At 44.6% G+C, this 13,721-nt stretch overlaps 1 protein-coding gene across 2 annotated transcripts in view; it reads right to left on the reverse strand.

The window, feature by feature from the left end:
- The window catches only part of PSMD1 (proteasome 26S subunit, non-ATPase 1), a 117,459-nt gene that overhangs the window by 91,716 nt on the left and 12,022 nt on the right, over positions 1-13,721 (reverse strand). For both annotated transcript variants that reach the window (XM_074189670.1, XM_074189671.1), the window contains exons 2-8: positions 13,374-13,417; positions 9,260-9,333; positions 8,980-9,149; positions 6,883-7,088; positions 3,225-3,368; positions 1,855-2,081; positions 735-795 (exon numbers count right to left, since the gene is read on the reverse strand). In XM_074189670.1, coding sequence (XP_074045771.1) covers positions 735-795; positions 1,855-2,081; positions 3,225-3,368; positions 6,883-7,088; positions 8,980-9,149; positions 9,260-9,333; positions 13,374-13,417 — 926 coding nt within the window. The remainder of the gene's footprint in view (positions 1-734; positions 796-1,854; positions 2,082-3,224; positions 3,369-6,882; positions 7,089-8,979; positions 9,150-9,259; positions 9,334-13,373; positions 13,418-13,721) is intronic.

Here is a 13,721-nt window from a genome sequence, read left to right on the forward strand (position 1 = left end):
GAGACCAGATCTGAACTCAGGAAGATGAATCTCCCGACTCCAGGACTGATGTTCTACCCACTGTATCACCTGGCCACAAGGAAAATACAAACGCATGCACACCCACACAATTTAGTGTAGAAATACATCAAACTCAGCTGGGAGCCATGTTGGGCCTTTCACATGGTGGTTCCTTGAGTAACTTGATTGTCTCTGGAGCCTCGTCTACCCAAGAGACCCAATCTTGGATTCAAATTTAGGCTACTAGCTCATCCCTCTTTTCTTACAGATTCTCAGATTCACTATAGCAGAGATGTGACTAGTCAACCCTGACAACAGTCTTCCTTATTTAACCAAACCATGGCGCTGCAATTAGCCCTGCTTACCTGTCCATCTGCACCTCCTCTAAAGGTGAAGCAGCTCCAAAGAAATGCGGGATGTGCACTTACAGACATGACCACCCTAAACATAGTAATGGACCTCGTCTGAAGAGTGGATCCCGAATGGTGGTCATTTGGGAAATGGCAGACCTCCTCAGCTCCCAATTCAACAGCAAAATTTCAGTGTTTCACCATCCTCCTAGAGTCACTGTTTTCTCAATACAACTGGAGGATTATGAACCAATCTCTTCTCTATAAAGGCCCAGATCCAGTCTAATCAGTGTGTCCTTCATAAAGGGGCTAACAGGTCATGGGGAATATTTCCACAAATTATCTTTCTACTCAACCTATCTTCTCAGAAAAAAAAATACTCACCACGTCTGGGGATTTTGCAGCAAATGTGTGACCTGTCTTTTCTTCTGTTTCCATACTCTCACTGAAATAAAGAAGAAAGCATGAGTCACTCACCTGAGAATCAGATGAGCAAAGAGCAAAGGGAAAAGAAGTCAGCTTGCCAAGCATAAGAGACACAATCCTAAAGAGACACTCTACTGGGGCGGCTAGGTAGCACAGTGGATAGAGCACTGGCCCTGAAGTCAGGAGTACCTGAATTCAAATCTGGCCTCAGACACTTAATAATTACCTAGCTGTATACAGGCCTTGGGTAAGCCACTTAACCCCACTGCCTTGCAAAAACCTTAAAAAAAAGTGTGGAGACTTTGGGGTTCTTAGAAGAAAAAAGTGTGCTTGAAGTACAGGGGAGCGAAGAGAATTATATCACAACAACTAACAGTGGTTCAGCTCCCAAGGCCTTTTACTCTCATCCATCCTGCAAGGTGGAGTCCATACCATTACACCCTTTTCACAGATAAGGAGGCTAAAGGTCAGAGAGGCAGGTTTGCCCAGCCAGAGGCACAGGACCAGTAAATGACAATGCCAGGACTAGAAACCAAATGAACATAAACACCCCTCACATATTTTAACAATGGCAGAAAGTAGAAGAGGAGTCAATAATAACAGCTTGTGAAAGGAATGCAGAGGTTTAGAATGGGAAATTTAATAGGTGGTAAAAGTAGCTGTTTCCCAAGGACTTTTCCCTCATGACTACTGCCTACAGTAGATGCCCTCCTTCATGTGGCCGACTTCCACTAGGGCTGCCTCCCACTCTCCATCCTCCCCCATCTTGGGAGGTAGTTTTAGTTCTGACTAGGTGACCTGGGTAAGTCCCTCTACCTTTCCAAACCTCAGCTGACTCATGGTCAAGTCAGTGGCTTGGTCTGGATGACCCTTAAATTTCCTTTGCCTCACAGAACCAGGCTTCAGGAAGCACAGCTCATGACTCCTTATTGCTCTGGTCCCATTCACAGCCCCCAAATTGCCTTTTCCCTTACATTCTAAGGGAGGATCTGGCCCACGCTTTGGAAACATCAATAAGACAAAGCAGTCCATGGTGAGCAGCCTCCTGCACCCCGTAATCAGACAGAACAATTCCCACCTCTCCTTCTCAGTCCCGGGTACAGTCCCTGTGTTGGTTGAGCCAGGCACAGAAGCGATGGGGGTGCCGACAGTACGGAGGTTCTGAATTACGGAGGACAGGAACTGCTGGCTGGCACTCTCGTACAGGTCAAAACAGATCTGATATGCCATGAGGAGGTTGTCCTCTTTGACCAGTTTCTCCAAGATATCACTCACAGCCTGAGGATCATCTAAGAAAATCAAACACTAAAATGGCAGAGAGAAAAGAGAAACGTTAAAATGATAAAAGACTGAACCATGAAGCAACATGCATACCCCAAACCTTTTCTTCTGAGAAGACTTAACCTTAATGCTACCTTAAGGCAAAGAGTTTTTAGCTTCTGAAGAATTGAAGTCCTCTTTCTCTCATAACAGAGTGTTACATGCTGGAGCGGTTGGTTATAGAGCTGATATGGAATTCAGAAAGCCCCTCTGAGCCATCAGTTCTGGGGCCTCTCAATGGTAAGGACTCTCTCTAGGAATGGACACCTTCAGAGAAGGAGCCAACCGCACTGTTCAGCCTTTTCCTCACCCAGCTCTAGACCAATGAAATCCAAGCAAGGTTCAGATTCTATTTCTTCCATTCTGCCTTAATACCCAATGAAACAGCTCAAGATTTGACAATGTCAAAAGGTCCTGGAAAATGATGCCTTTTAAGAATCTATCAAGAAGAAACTGCACCTTCAAAGACATAGGAAGTGAACCCAAAAAAACCCTTCTTTTCTGGGGAGTAAAATTAGCCTCCACTTCCAGGACATGTTTAGTCTGTGTTTCTCTCTCCCCACCCACTCTGGCAACCACACCACTTAAATGGCTAAGCTGTCATTTTCCCTAAATAAGCCTTGAGTAGCCCAGCTATTGGAGCAGGCTTCCCCCTCTTCCATTCAGCTTGGATATCATTCTCCTCGTATACAAACATGGGCCAAGTTTTAAAGTTTTAGACAAAGCCCTTGAGGACCTCCTAACTGACTGTACTGAGATTATAAACTATTATTTTAAAAAGCAAAAAATGGATGTGGATCTGATTGGATATGGAAACAACAGTGGCTGCCAACTGCATTATCTGTAACCACATGCTGTGACTATAATGGCAGATGACCGTGCGTTTCTAGTGGTTATCAAAGTCACATATTTTGGCAAAGAGAACTCCTTAGGATTTTCAGTTTTCTAATGTCCAATATAAACAATCATTAGAGAATGAGAGAAATAGAGAACATCTAATCAGATTAATATAAATGTCTAATCTAAACAAGACACTGGGTGGCCTTCCAATCCACTAAACGCCAAAGACCTTTCATTGGTTTTCATTACAGCAGATGTGAACAGAATGGTGAAAAAGGAAGATGTTACCTGGCACACATTGATGAAGTCCGGCTTCTCCAAATTCATGTAAATCTTAACCAGAACTCTCAGCACTCTATTTCTGAATTGTTTATTCTGCATAAGAGACATGCAAAGCTTGAGGCTGTAAGCCAGCATCCCAGGGACATCATTCTGAAAGACACCATTGAAAGCCTACATGTTAATGGGGCTACCAGTGAATAACCTTTACTTAGAACTAGTTCACACAATCTGCTATGACTTCATTCTGATCCTAGATTTATTAAAACTTTGGCAAGGCAAAGAGTTTCAGAAGGTTCCTTTCATCGTTTCATTTAATTTCTATAAAATGCAAATCTTCCCAAATAAATCCTACAATTTCTTGTGTCACAAACATAACTTTCTTTGTGATTCAGTGACTCCATTATGTACTCTATGACTGAATGGGGGTGACATCCAACAGCTGTATCACTCACAGGGTTTCTCAGGGTAAGCAGAGATGGAGGACGGGAAGCCTTTGGACTTTTCCTTTCTTTGTGCTGTCCTCTACAGTTTAGGGAGAACTGGGAGCAACCTGTAGAACAGGTTAGAGAGAACAAGAGCAACCTTTTCTGTCCCTTCAAAACCTTTTAGATGTTTTGAAAAAGGTCTGGGGTGTTTAATGGACTGCAAGCTCCATGAGCCCACAGAGGGTCGTAGCAGCCTGATCCAGCCTTGGGCTTTCTTCCAAGAAGCTTTCAGAGTATGGAGCTGAGCTTCTCACTACTCTCCTTAAGACAGACCTTCTGTGTTCTGTGTTGGGCCAGACTAAGTTGAAGAAGGATATTTCCTGCATACAAAATTTCTGAATTCCTCTGCGAGGTCATCTGGTGGCTGTTGCCGGACTAGGAAGCCTAAGAGAACCTCTCCTTTGGATGACAAAGCAAGCAGCACATACGTCTACACCACAAATCTCATTAGCTTTCTTCCAAACCCACCCTCTTCCACACTTTCTCCCCATTCCAGTCACCTAGGTTCTCCTCCTTGACTCCCCACTAAGTGGTGACTGCCCTCTTCCAAGTGACCAATGATCTCTTTAAGTTGCCGGCTGGCTCAAGTGCCCATTCCTCAAGCCCCACCTTTCCTGGCCTCTCTGAAACACTGATCTACTTGCTGGCCAGGCTTCCTGTTTTCCTCCCTGGGCTGCTAAGAACAAGACAGCAAATCCCCCCACCCAAGTATCGTGAGTTCTTCACTACCCAGCTGCTGGGAATCCCAAGTGTGGGGCGATGGGTGGGTGTCACTTTCTCAATTCCTGGTTTGGCTTTGTTGGGCTTTGTTTCCTTCCTCCTTTCTGGGAGGAGGAGAAAGAAGGAATGCTGTGAGAGGTACTGGTGATGTAAAAACAAAAGACAGCAAGGAAAATTGATTTTGAAAACTTATTGATCCACACTGAAAACCTGGAAAAATTTCTAAATATTTCAAAGCAATCCATATGAAGAGTTTTGATGGGTTTTGAACCTATTTTTTAAAAACATAAGAATAACTGACATCAAGAAAAATGGAAATTTGCTAGCTGAATTTTGACAAAGATCTGTTTCATCCTTAGTGGACGGAACTGAAAAAGGATTTTAGCAAGCACAACCAATGATACATTCTCTCCCCTTGGAACCAGATGATCTTTCTTAGTATAAAATTCAGCCATTACAACCATTAAAATTTGAAATAAAGTAAACTTAGAACCAAGCTTTAGAATCACCAGAGCAGTGTCAAAACCACCATTTTCAAAAGTAATGGAAGCACAATCAATCCAATGGTTCTCATTACACATAACTCTATCAATAATGTTAGAGTAATAACGGAGAGCAAAAAAGGGGTCTATAGCACCTGTGAAGAAAATAGTTTCAAAATATCAAATTATCTTTACCTCATCCTTGTAAAATGTTTTATAAATGCACATAATAGTTGGTATATAATGATATATGATATACATGGGATATACAATAAATGGTATACAGAGGAATAAAATTGCTAAGTAAGTGTAGCATGGGAATGTATGCTCCCACCATTTTGGGGATGCTAAGGGTAAGGAGGTGCTTGGAGCCCCAGGCAGTGAGGAGGCTGAGCTGATCAGGGTCAGGTCCCTGGCATGAGGGGAAGAAGGTACTAGGGGCAAGTGGGCCCAAGGCTTATGTGCAGCAGGTGGTTCTGGCCCTGAGCCTGGTCTCTGAAGCTCTAGCCTGAGGGAGACCAAAACTGCAAAAGAAAAAAGCCAGGGAATTCTGAAGACCCTGGCAGAGGCCTTTATTCTTTCTTTCTGGGAACACAAGGTCTCACTTTATCACAGAGGGTTCCCCAAAGAGAATGAAGCAAATCAGCTGAATGGGTTAAAGAAGCCTTTGCATCTGAATGCCCAAGCACCCAAGACTCAGCAAGGTTTACCAGAGGGTAGTCTGTGGATCCAGGAAGACGTAGGCTCAGGGTGCATCTCAGACTAGGTGTGCAGGCATGGTCTGGAGCTCCAAAGGAACAAGGGACATGGCAGGCATCACACCTTGGGCTTAAGAGATGGCCCTGATGCTGCCTATGATGCCCTAGGTCCCTCTTCTGCCCCCTTTCCATCCTCTTCTACCCAGCGGTGGTCTCCTCTGCACTCTGATGAGAGAGTCTGAGGTACTAGGAGTCATGGTGGGTGGGGCTCAGTGTCCCACTGGAAAGTGTTAGGGTCCAAAAGACCCTAACTCAACTCCTCAAGGGCAAGGGGTGGCTAACAAGAATATGTCAATAATTCTGAGGACCACTCAGCCCTGGAGAGATGGGCAGAAGTTGGGAAGGGAGCCTGGCTGAAGAAGGCTCAGGATGCACAGAGGCAGACATGAGAACAGAAAACAGCCTGCATGTGAAGGGCAATCTGCCTTTGAGGCTACAAGTGAGGAACCGTCCCCAGCAAGATGGTCACCCAGGTTGGAGGCCACTGCCAAGGGGCTGACCCGGGGACTGACAGTGTGAGCAGGCAGGCTAGGTGGCTCAGGATCCTTGGGGCCTGCTGCTCCTGTCAAACGAATGACCCCCAGCACACGTTTGCTTTTGGTATCATCCTAAGACCACAAAGAGCAAATACTTCCTAAAACTTGAGCCCTTGGATAATAAAACACCAGTCGTCTTACAGATTTACCATTCTTTCTTCAAGGTCTAGTGTCATCACCCAAGACATTTCAGTTCTACAATGCCTTCCAAAGGACAGGTTCAATTCTACATTGCTCCAGGGAGGAGCGCTTTGCAGGATCCCCTCCAAGCCCCCCATATTAAGGACTAGACTTAGGCTCCAGAAAGCACCAGTCTAACCGAGGATTTCCTACAAAATTGCAAGAAATGTCCACCTTCTTTGGGGCATCCAATGCTTTTAGGAATCCAGGCTAACCCGTCTTGATCAGTAAAGAGTGGACTGTCCAACAACAGACGTCTGCACAGGCTTTTTAGGCCTGGCCTCTCTGTGAAGGTACCAGCCACATGCCCAACCCAACTATGTAGATGTGACAAGCAAATCTAACCCTAACATCCCTACATCACGAACAGGCCAGAGACGGTCATGCCCAGCAATCAAAGAGCAAAAAACAAGAGCAAGATCTTTGAGAATAAAACCCACTCGCCGAGACTCTCTTCTCACTACTCAGTCCCTCACCCCCCAACAACGAGGATGTATCCCTACCGACTCCAATATGGTCTTCTCAAAGACGTCCAGTCTGCGGGTCTCCAGAGCAATGCCGATGGCCTGTTTGTACTTGTGATCATCCAGACACCTCTGAAACATCTTGTTTACGATCCCTTCCAGTCTCTGGTCAACAGGCTTCCGTTCCCCCTCGGGCAACTCAGCATTCTCCACACACTGCTTGGTGTAATGGTCAATGCATTTGGCTGGGGAGGGAGACAACAACTTGATCAAGTGCTAACACTGCGGCTGTGTCTTTACCCAGCAGATGAGGCCCGTTTTTGAGAAAGGAGGTGGTTTGGGGGGTGTCACAGAGGTTGTCTCATTTGTCTATAAAACACAGCAGTTCTACACAGGGAGTGCAGGCTATTGGCCTCTTCTAAGATCCTAGGCTAGCCTCTGGGGACACAAAGCCCAGCCACTCAGAGTGGCTCCAGAAGCAGGCACTCTCCTGGAGGGAGAGAATGGCAGGGGCACAGGTCAGGAGCCAGAGGAGAGAGATCTACAGATGCAACAGTGGAACCACCCGGAGTGGCATGACCTGAGGTTGGAGAGGGTGATCCAAAGGACTTGAAAAGCCAGGTTGACGAGTGGGCAATATTTCTCTGAGACAACAGGTAGCCCTGAGAGTTTCTGAGTAAAAGTGCAACATGAATGAACCTGCTCATCTGGCAGCTGTGCCTACAAGCAAGGAGGTCAACCAGGAGGCTGCTGCCATGGTCTGGGTGAGAAGTGATTGAGGGTAGAGGCTCATGAGTGCAGAGATGTGGCATCACTCACAAATGACCCGGAGCACAGAGAGGAGAGGAGTGAGAGAGAAAAGTGAAGGACAACTTGGAGATTAACTGCAAGAATGGCAGTGCTAGCAACTCCAGAAACGGTAGGTCTGGGAGAAAATATTATGAGTCCTCAGTGTGGACATTTTGAGCAAAGGATATTTGGGATAATCTGTTTGTAAAGTTCAACAAACTGTAGAGCTTGGAAATGGTCCACCCCTATGGAAAGCAGTTTGGAACGAAGCCTCAAAGCTAGAAAACTGTGCCTACCCCCTGACCTGGTGCTCCCAATCTTAGATCCATGCTCCCAAACAGATCAAAGAAAGAGAAAAAGGAGCCATGTGGACAGACATATTTATGTCTACACTACCCCCCAACCCAAACCTGGTAGAGCTGGCTAATAAGATCACTTTTAATAATAAAATGTGATTACCTATCATAGCATTCAACAGACTAAACTACAAAGGACTTTTGTCTGTTTCAAAAAAAAAATCAAATGAAAGGTAAATCTTTCCAAAGGTAAAAATCTTACTGTCATTTAGATTCTCAATCCTAATCCCAAAAGAGAATTTTCTATTTTCTAGGATTTTCTAGTTCGTTTTTATGGTTCTATCCTAGTACATTTTATTTTATTTTATTTTTGGTTTTTGCGAGGCAAATGGGGCTAAGTGGCTTGCCCAAGGCCACACAGCTAGGGGATTATTAAGTGTCTGAGGCCGGATTTGAACCCAGGTCCTCCTGACTCCAGGGCCGGTGCTCTATCCACTGAGCCACCTAGATGCCCCATATCCTAGTACATTTTAGAGCAAAATGTTTTCTGATATATATGCCTAGATATAGTGTTATTATAATCACTCTAGTCTGGATGGTGATGCTGCTTATGGTAAAAAAAAAAAAAAGTAAAACAAGGCATTCAAAGGAAGCTCTAAAACTCTCCCTGATGAAAATTAAGTATAGAAATGAACTGAATTCCCAATTCATCATTTCTTTTTTTATTTTTGGTTTTTGCAAGGCAATGGGGTTAATTGAATAGCCCAAAGTCATTCAGCTAGATAATTATGAAGTGTCTGAGGCTGAATTTGAACTCAGGTCCTCCTGACTCCAGGGTCAGTGCTATATCCCAATGCACCACCTAGCTGCCCCTGAATTTCCAATTTGATGAAATTTACTTACATCAGGAAATAATAACCTGACTTCCCCCAAAAAAACACCCCAGAAAAGTTAGGTGGTGTGTTCACTCCTATTCCCTGTACTATATAACCAAACAATTCAAAAGACCAGAGTTGGAGAGAAAATCAGCATCAGATAACAGGACAGTTACCTATAATGGTCTCCACATATTCTGAATTGTCATTGACATTGAAGAGGTCACCAGCTCCCAGAGCGTAGTTGAGAGACTCCTCGAAAGCCCCCAGGTGATAGAACACTTTGGATGCCACAAGAGCAGCAAAGTGCCGACTACGAAAGCCTTCATCTTCATAAAGAACTTCTCTGAAAGACACAGAAAGGCAGGGAGGTGCTCATTAGAAAAAGAAGAGATGGACAAGCCCCCAGCATGAATGTACAAGTTTCCACCTGGTGGAAATGAAGGGACTACTTACATTTTGTCTACAGACTCCGAAATCTCAGCCCAGAAGTCATTGACCACTGCATTCAATTTCTGTAGTGCAAACTCCTGGAGAAGACAATCAGACCACTCAGTTACTGGGAGAGTCACTTGTCCATTTATTTTCTTTTAAAAAATGCTACCGTGGGGCGGCTAGGTGGCATAGTGGATAAAGCACCGGCCTTGGAGTCAGGAGGACCTGGGTTCAAATCCGGTCTCAGACACTTAATAATTACCTAGCTGTGTGGCCTTGGGCAAGCCACTTAACCCCGTTTGCCTTGCAAAAAAAGCCTTAAAAAATGCTACCACAAGATGGCGACAAGAAGGGATCGAGTCTTAGGCGCTCTTTGATAAAACTCATAAGCTAAGGACTCTAAACTAAACTTTCGAGAGACAGAACCCACAAAGGGACCCAGTGAGGCAGTTCTCCTACTCAAGGTAACCTGGAAAAGAGCAGAAAGGCTCTGCTCCCTGGGGATGGAGGGGCGGCCCGCCAGAGGGAAAGAACTTCAGCCTCCCAGAGGCAGCCCCAGGGCGCTGGGAGCCGCAGCTCACAGCAGCAGGGAAGTTTCCTGACCTATGCCCCGGGGAGCATCGGGCACAAACTGGAGGAATGTGGGGGAGGAGACCCTCTGCCAGAGTGAGCACGTGAAGTCCAGCCCTCAGGGCACACAGCCAGCAGCAGTGGTTTTCACAGCAGCCCATATCCAGGAACAGAAGCAGGGGGAGCCGGTAAGCAGGAGCCCCCAGGGCATGAGGAGCCCATTGAGCTGAGGGAGGGGAGTGAAGAGAGAGACTGCAGAGTTCTTCTGCCCTCTGCCCCTGGAACAGGATGCTAGGGTTCTAACCACATTCAAATCCTGATCGCAGTCTAGGCCCCCCAATAAAACAGCAGCCCCCCCCACCTCAGCCCCAGGGCAAAGAGGGGCGCTTATGGTCATTCACAGACCAGGAGGGAGGACAAACCCTCACACACTGAGATCCTTGTGGGAGTGTCCCAAAAGCTCAGGAAGCACCCCAAAAACAGGCTTAGGCTGGGAAAGTGAGCAAGCAGAGAAACAAGAGGAACACCATTGAGAAATATTTTGCAAATGAGCCCAAGAAGGATCAAAATACTCAGTCTGAAGATGAAGAAGCACAAGCTCCTACATCTAAAGATTCCAAGAAAAACATAAATTGGGCTCAGACTATGACAGAGCTCAAAAAAGACTTTGAAAATCAAATGAGGGAGTTAGAAGAAAAACTGGGAAAAGAAATGAGAAAGATGCAGGAAAAACATGAAAAGGAAGTCAGCAGCCTAGTCAAGGAAATCCAAAAATAAAATGCTAAAAAAAATAGCATGCTAAAAAACAGCTTAGGTCAAATGGATAAAACAGTTCAAAAAGTTATTGAGGAGAAGAATGCTTTAAAAAGCAGAATTGGCCAGATGGAAAAAGAGATAAGAAAACTCTCTGAGGAAAATAAATCCTTCAAAGAATAGAACTCAAGGAGACTGATGAATTTCCAGGAAACCAGGACTCAATACTTCAAAACCAAAAAAAATGAAAAATTAGAAGAAAATGCGAAACATCTCATTGAAAAAACAACTGATATGGAAAACAGATTTAGGAAAGATAATTTTAAAATTATTGTAATACCTGAAAGTCATGATCAGGAAAAGAGCCTTGACATCATTTTCAAAGAATTACTACAGGAAAATTGCCCTGATATTCTAGAAGCAGAGGGCAAAATAGAAATGGAGAGAATCCACCAATCCCCCCGAGAAAGAGATCCCAAAAAACCAACCCCCAGGAATATTATAGCCAAGTCCCAGAACTCCCAAGTCAAAGAGAAAATGTTACAAGCAGCCAGAAGGACACAGTTCAAATATCATGGAGCTGCAGTCAGGATCACACAGGACTTAGCAGCAACTACATTGGAAGCTCGTAGGGCTTGGAATACAATATACCGGAAGGCAAAAGAGCTTAGAATGCAGCCAAGAATGAACTACCCAGAAAGGCTGAATGTCCTCTTCCAGAAATTCAAAGTTTCCTTTTGGAATGGCCAGAGCTTAATATAAGGTTTGATCTTCAGATACAGGACTCAGGTGAAGCATGGAGATTGGAGGAGAGGGGGGAAATATGAGGGACTTAATGAGGATGAACTGCATGTATTCCTGCATAGAAAAATGACACTGATAATATTCATATGAACCATCTCAGTTAATAGAGCAGGTAGAGGGAGCTTTTATAGTTGAAGCACAGGAGAAAGCTGAATTTGAAGATAAAATATGGTATAAAAATGGAGTCAATTAGAAAAAAAGGGAAATGGAATGGGAGAAAGAAAAGGAGAGGGGGAATAGGCCAAGATATTTCATATAATAAGATTTTTCTTTATTACAATGAGCTATTACAATGATATGGTAGGGGGGAAGGCAAGGGGGAATGAGGGAATCTTCGCTCTCCTCAGAGGTGGCTAGGAGAGGAAACAACATATATACTCAATGGGGTATAGGCATCTGGAGTAAGAAGGAGCGGGGGAGCAGGGGGAAGGGCAGGTGTGAGTGATGGAGGAAAGGATGGACCATGGTGGGAGAGTGGTCAGATATAACGCATTTTCTTTTTTACTTCTTGCAAGGGGCTGGGATTGGAAGGCCTGTCCAGGACCATAGGGCCAGGTGGACACTGGGCCTAAGGGGTGGTATGGGGGCTAAGGGCCTCTTGGCCCCAGGGCCAGGGATCTGTCTGCTGTGCCATTCAGCTAGCCTAAAGCAGAGTCAGTAAAAGGAGAGAGAAAATAGAGTACATGGTAGTGGAAAAATACAAAAGGACGGAGTTGCGATCAGCAATGACAACGGTGGAAAAATATGGAAGTAACTTTTGTGATGGACTTATCATAAAGAATGTGATCCACCCACAACAGAGTTGCTGGTGTTGGAACAAAGACTGAAGCACATTTATTATTATTATTATTATTATTATTATTATTATTATTATTATTTCGGTGGGGGTGCAGGGCAAATGGGGCTGGGTGGCCTGCCTGGGGCTGCATAGCAAGGTGATCATTGGGCATCTGAGGCTGGATTTGGACCCAGGTGCTCCTGGCTCAAGGGCCAATGCTCTTTCCGCCACCCAGCCACCACTACTATTATTACTATTTTATTTTATTTTGGGTCTTTTTTTTCTTTTTTTGGTTTTTGCAGGGCCGTGGGGTTGGGGTGGCTTGCATGTCACACGGCTGGGTGATTGTTGGGTGTACGGGGCTGGATATGGGCTCGGGTGCTCGTGGCTCCAGGGCTGGTGCTTCGTCCACTGCGCCACCTGGCCATACCTACAATTATTACTATTATTTCTTAATTTTTTTTCTCTCCCCTCCATTTTATTGCTCAAGAGAGTCTATGTTTTTGGGGGGAGGGGGTATTTTGTTTACTCTTAAACTAGAATATTTTATTAATGTATAAAAAATTATTTGTACAAAATGAGAATAAATAAATGTTAAATTAAAAAATATATAATAATAAAAAAAATGGTACCGAATAATAATATGTCTTAATGTCTTAACACCAGGACAGGCTTGTTAATCAACAACGCCCTATTTCTTTTTGCTCAGATCTCTCCATTTCTTTCCCCTTTTTGCTTCTCCATAGCCAGAAAGAGGCCACCTGGTGGAAATCAGCCAACTGGACAGCTCAAAGCCACTCCTTTCTAGGGGAACTGGGAAGTGCATGGGCAGAAACTGGGCAAATATCACCAGCTGCACTTTCAGATGAATGTGGAGCCACTTGCCAAGGGTCATTCATGAAGCAGTTTAACCTGGTGCCACCAGGTGCTAGGGCTACAAAGATAAAGGGAAATTTACAATCTAATGGTGAAGGGAAGGAAGGCACGCACAGAAAGCAAAGGTTAGGTAGGACTGGATGTGTTATTGAACAGTAAGGGGGGGTTCTTTTCTAATGTTCATTAAGAAACTGGTAGCTCTCCAAGGAGGCTCTGAAGGCAGGTTTTTCCTTGGCTTTGTATGCCTCTCAACAGTATTCTTCTACAGCTCCTAGGACAGGGAGAGCAGCTGGACCTAGAACCTCTGCTCAAAAGTCTCCCACCTTCTCAAGAGGAACGAAACAGCCAACCTACCTTAAGCTGTGGTTCTTCTTCATCCAGAAGAGAAATAATTCCAGCTGCAAAACAAAAAGATTTGTTGTGGTTATGAGCCACAAGTCAGAAGAATGCGGGATCAGAAATAAGCACTTGAAAATGATTCAGGGCTCCTAGGCAATGAAGCTGGGACACCAGTGGTGGAGAAAATCTCTTTCCCAAGGCAAACTTCTGCCCTTCCATTCTTTCTATGTCTTTGCTGACCAGTCACATGATTTTTCTTCATGATTTTCTATAAACCCTCCAAAAGTTTTACCCCTGTTTGAGGGGCCTTCCACTATCTAGCCCTTTCAATATTTTAGATGACCTATTTAAGTTAATTCTTTA

This window comes from Macrotis lagotis, chromosome 5 (assembly GCF_037893015.1).
Source record: "Macrotis lagotis isolate mMagLag1 chromosome 5, bilby.v1.9.chrom.fasta, whole genome shotgun sequence".
NCBI classification, from domain to species: Eukaryota; Metazoa; Chordata; class Mammalia; order Peramelemorphia; family Peramelidae; genus Macrotis; species Macrotis lagotis.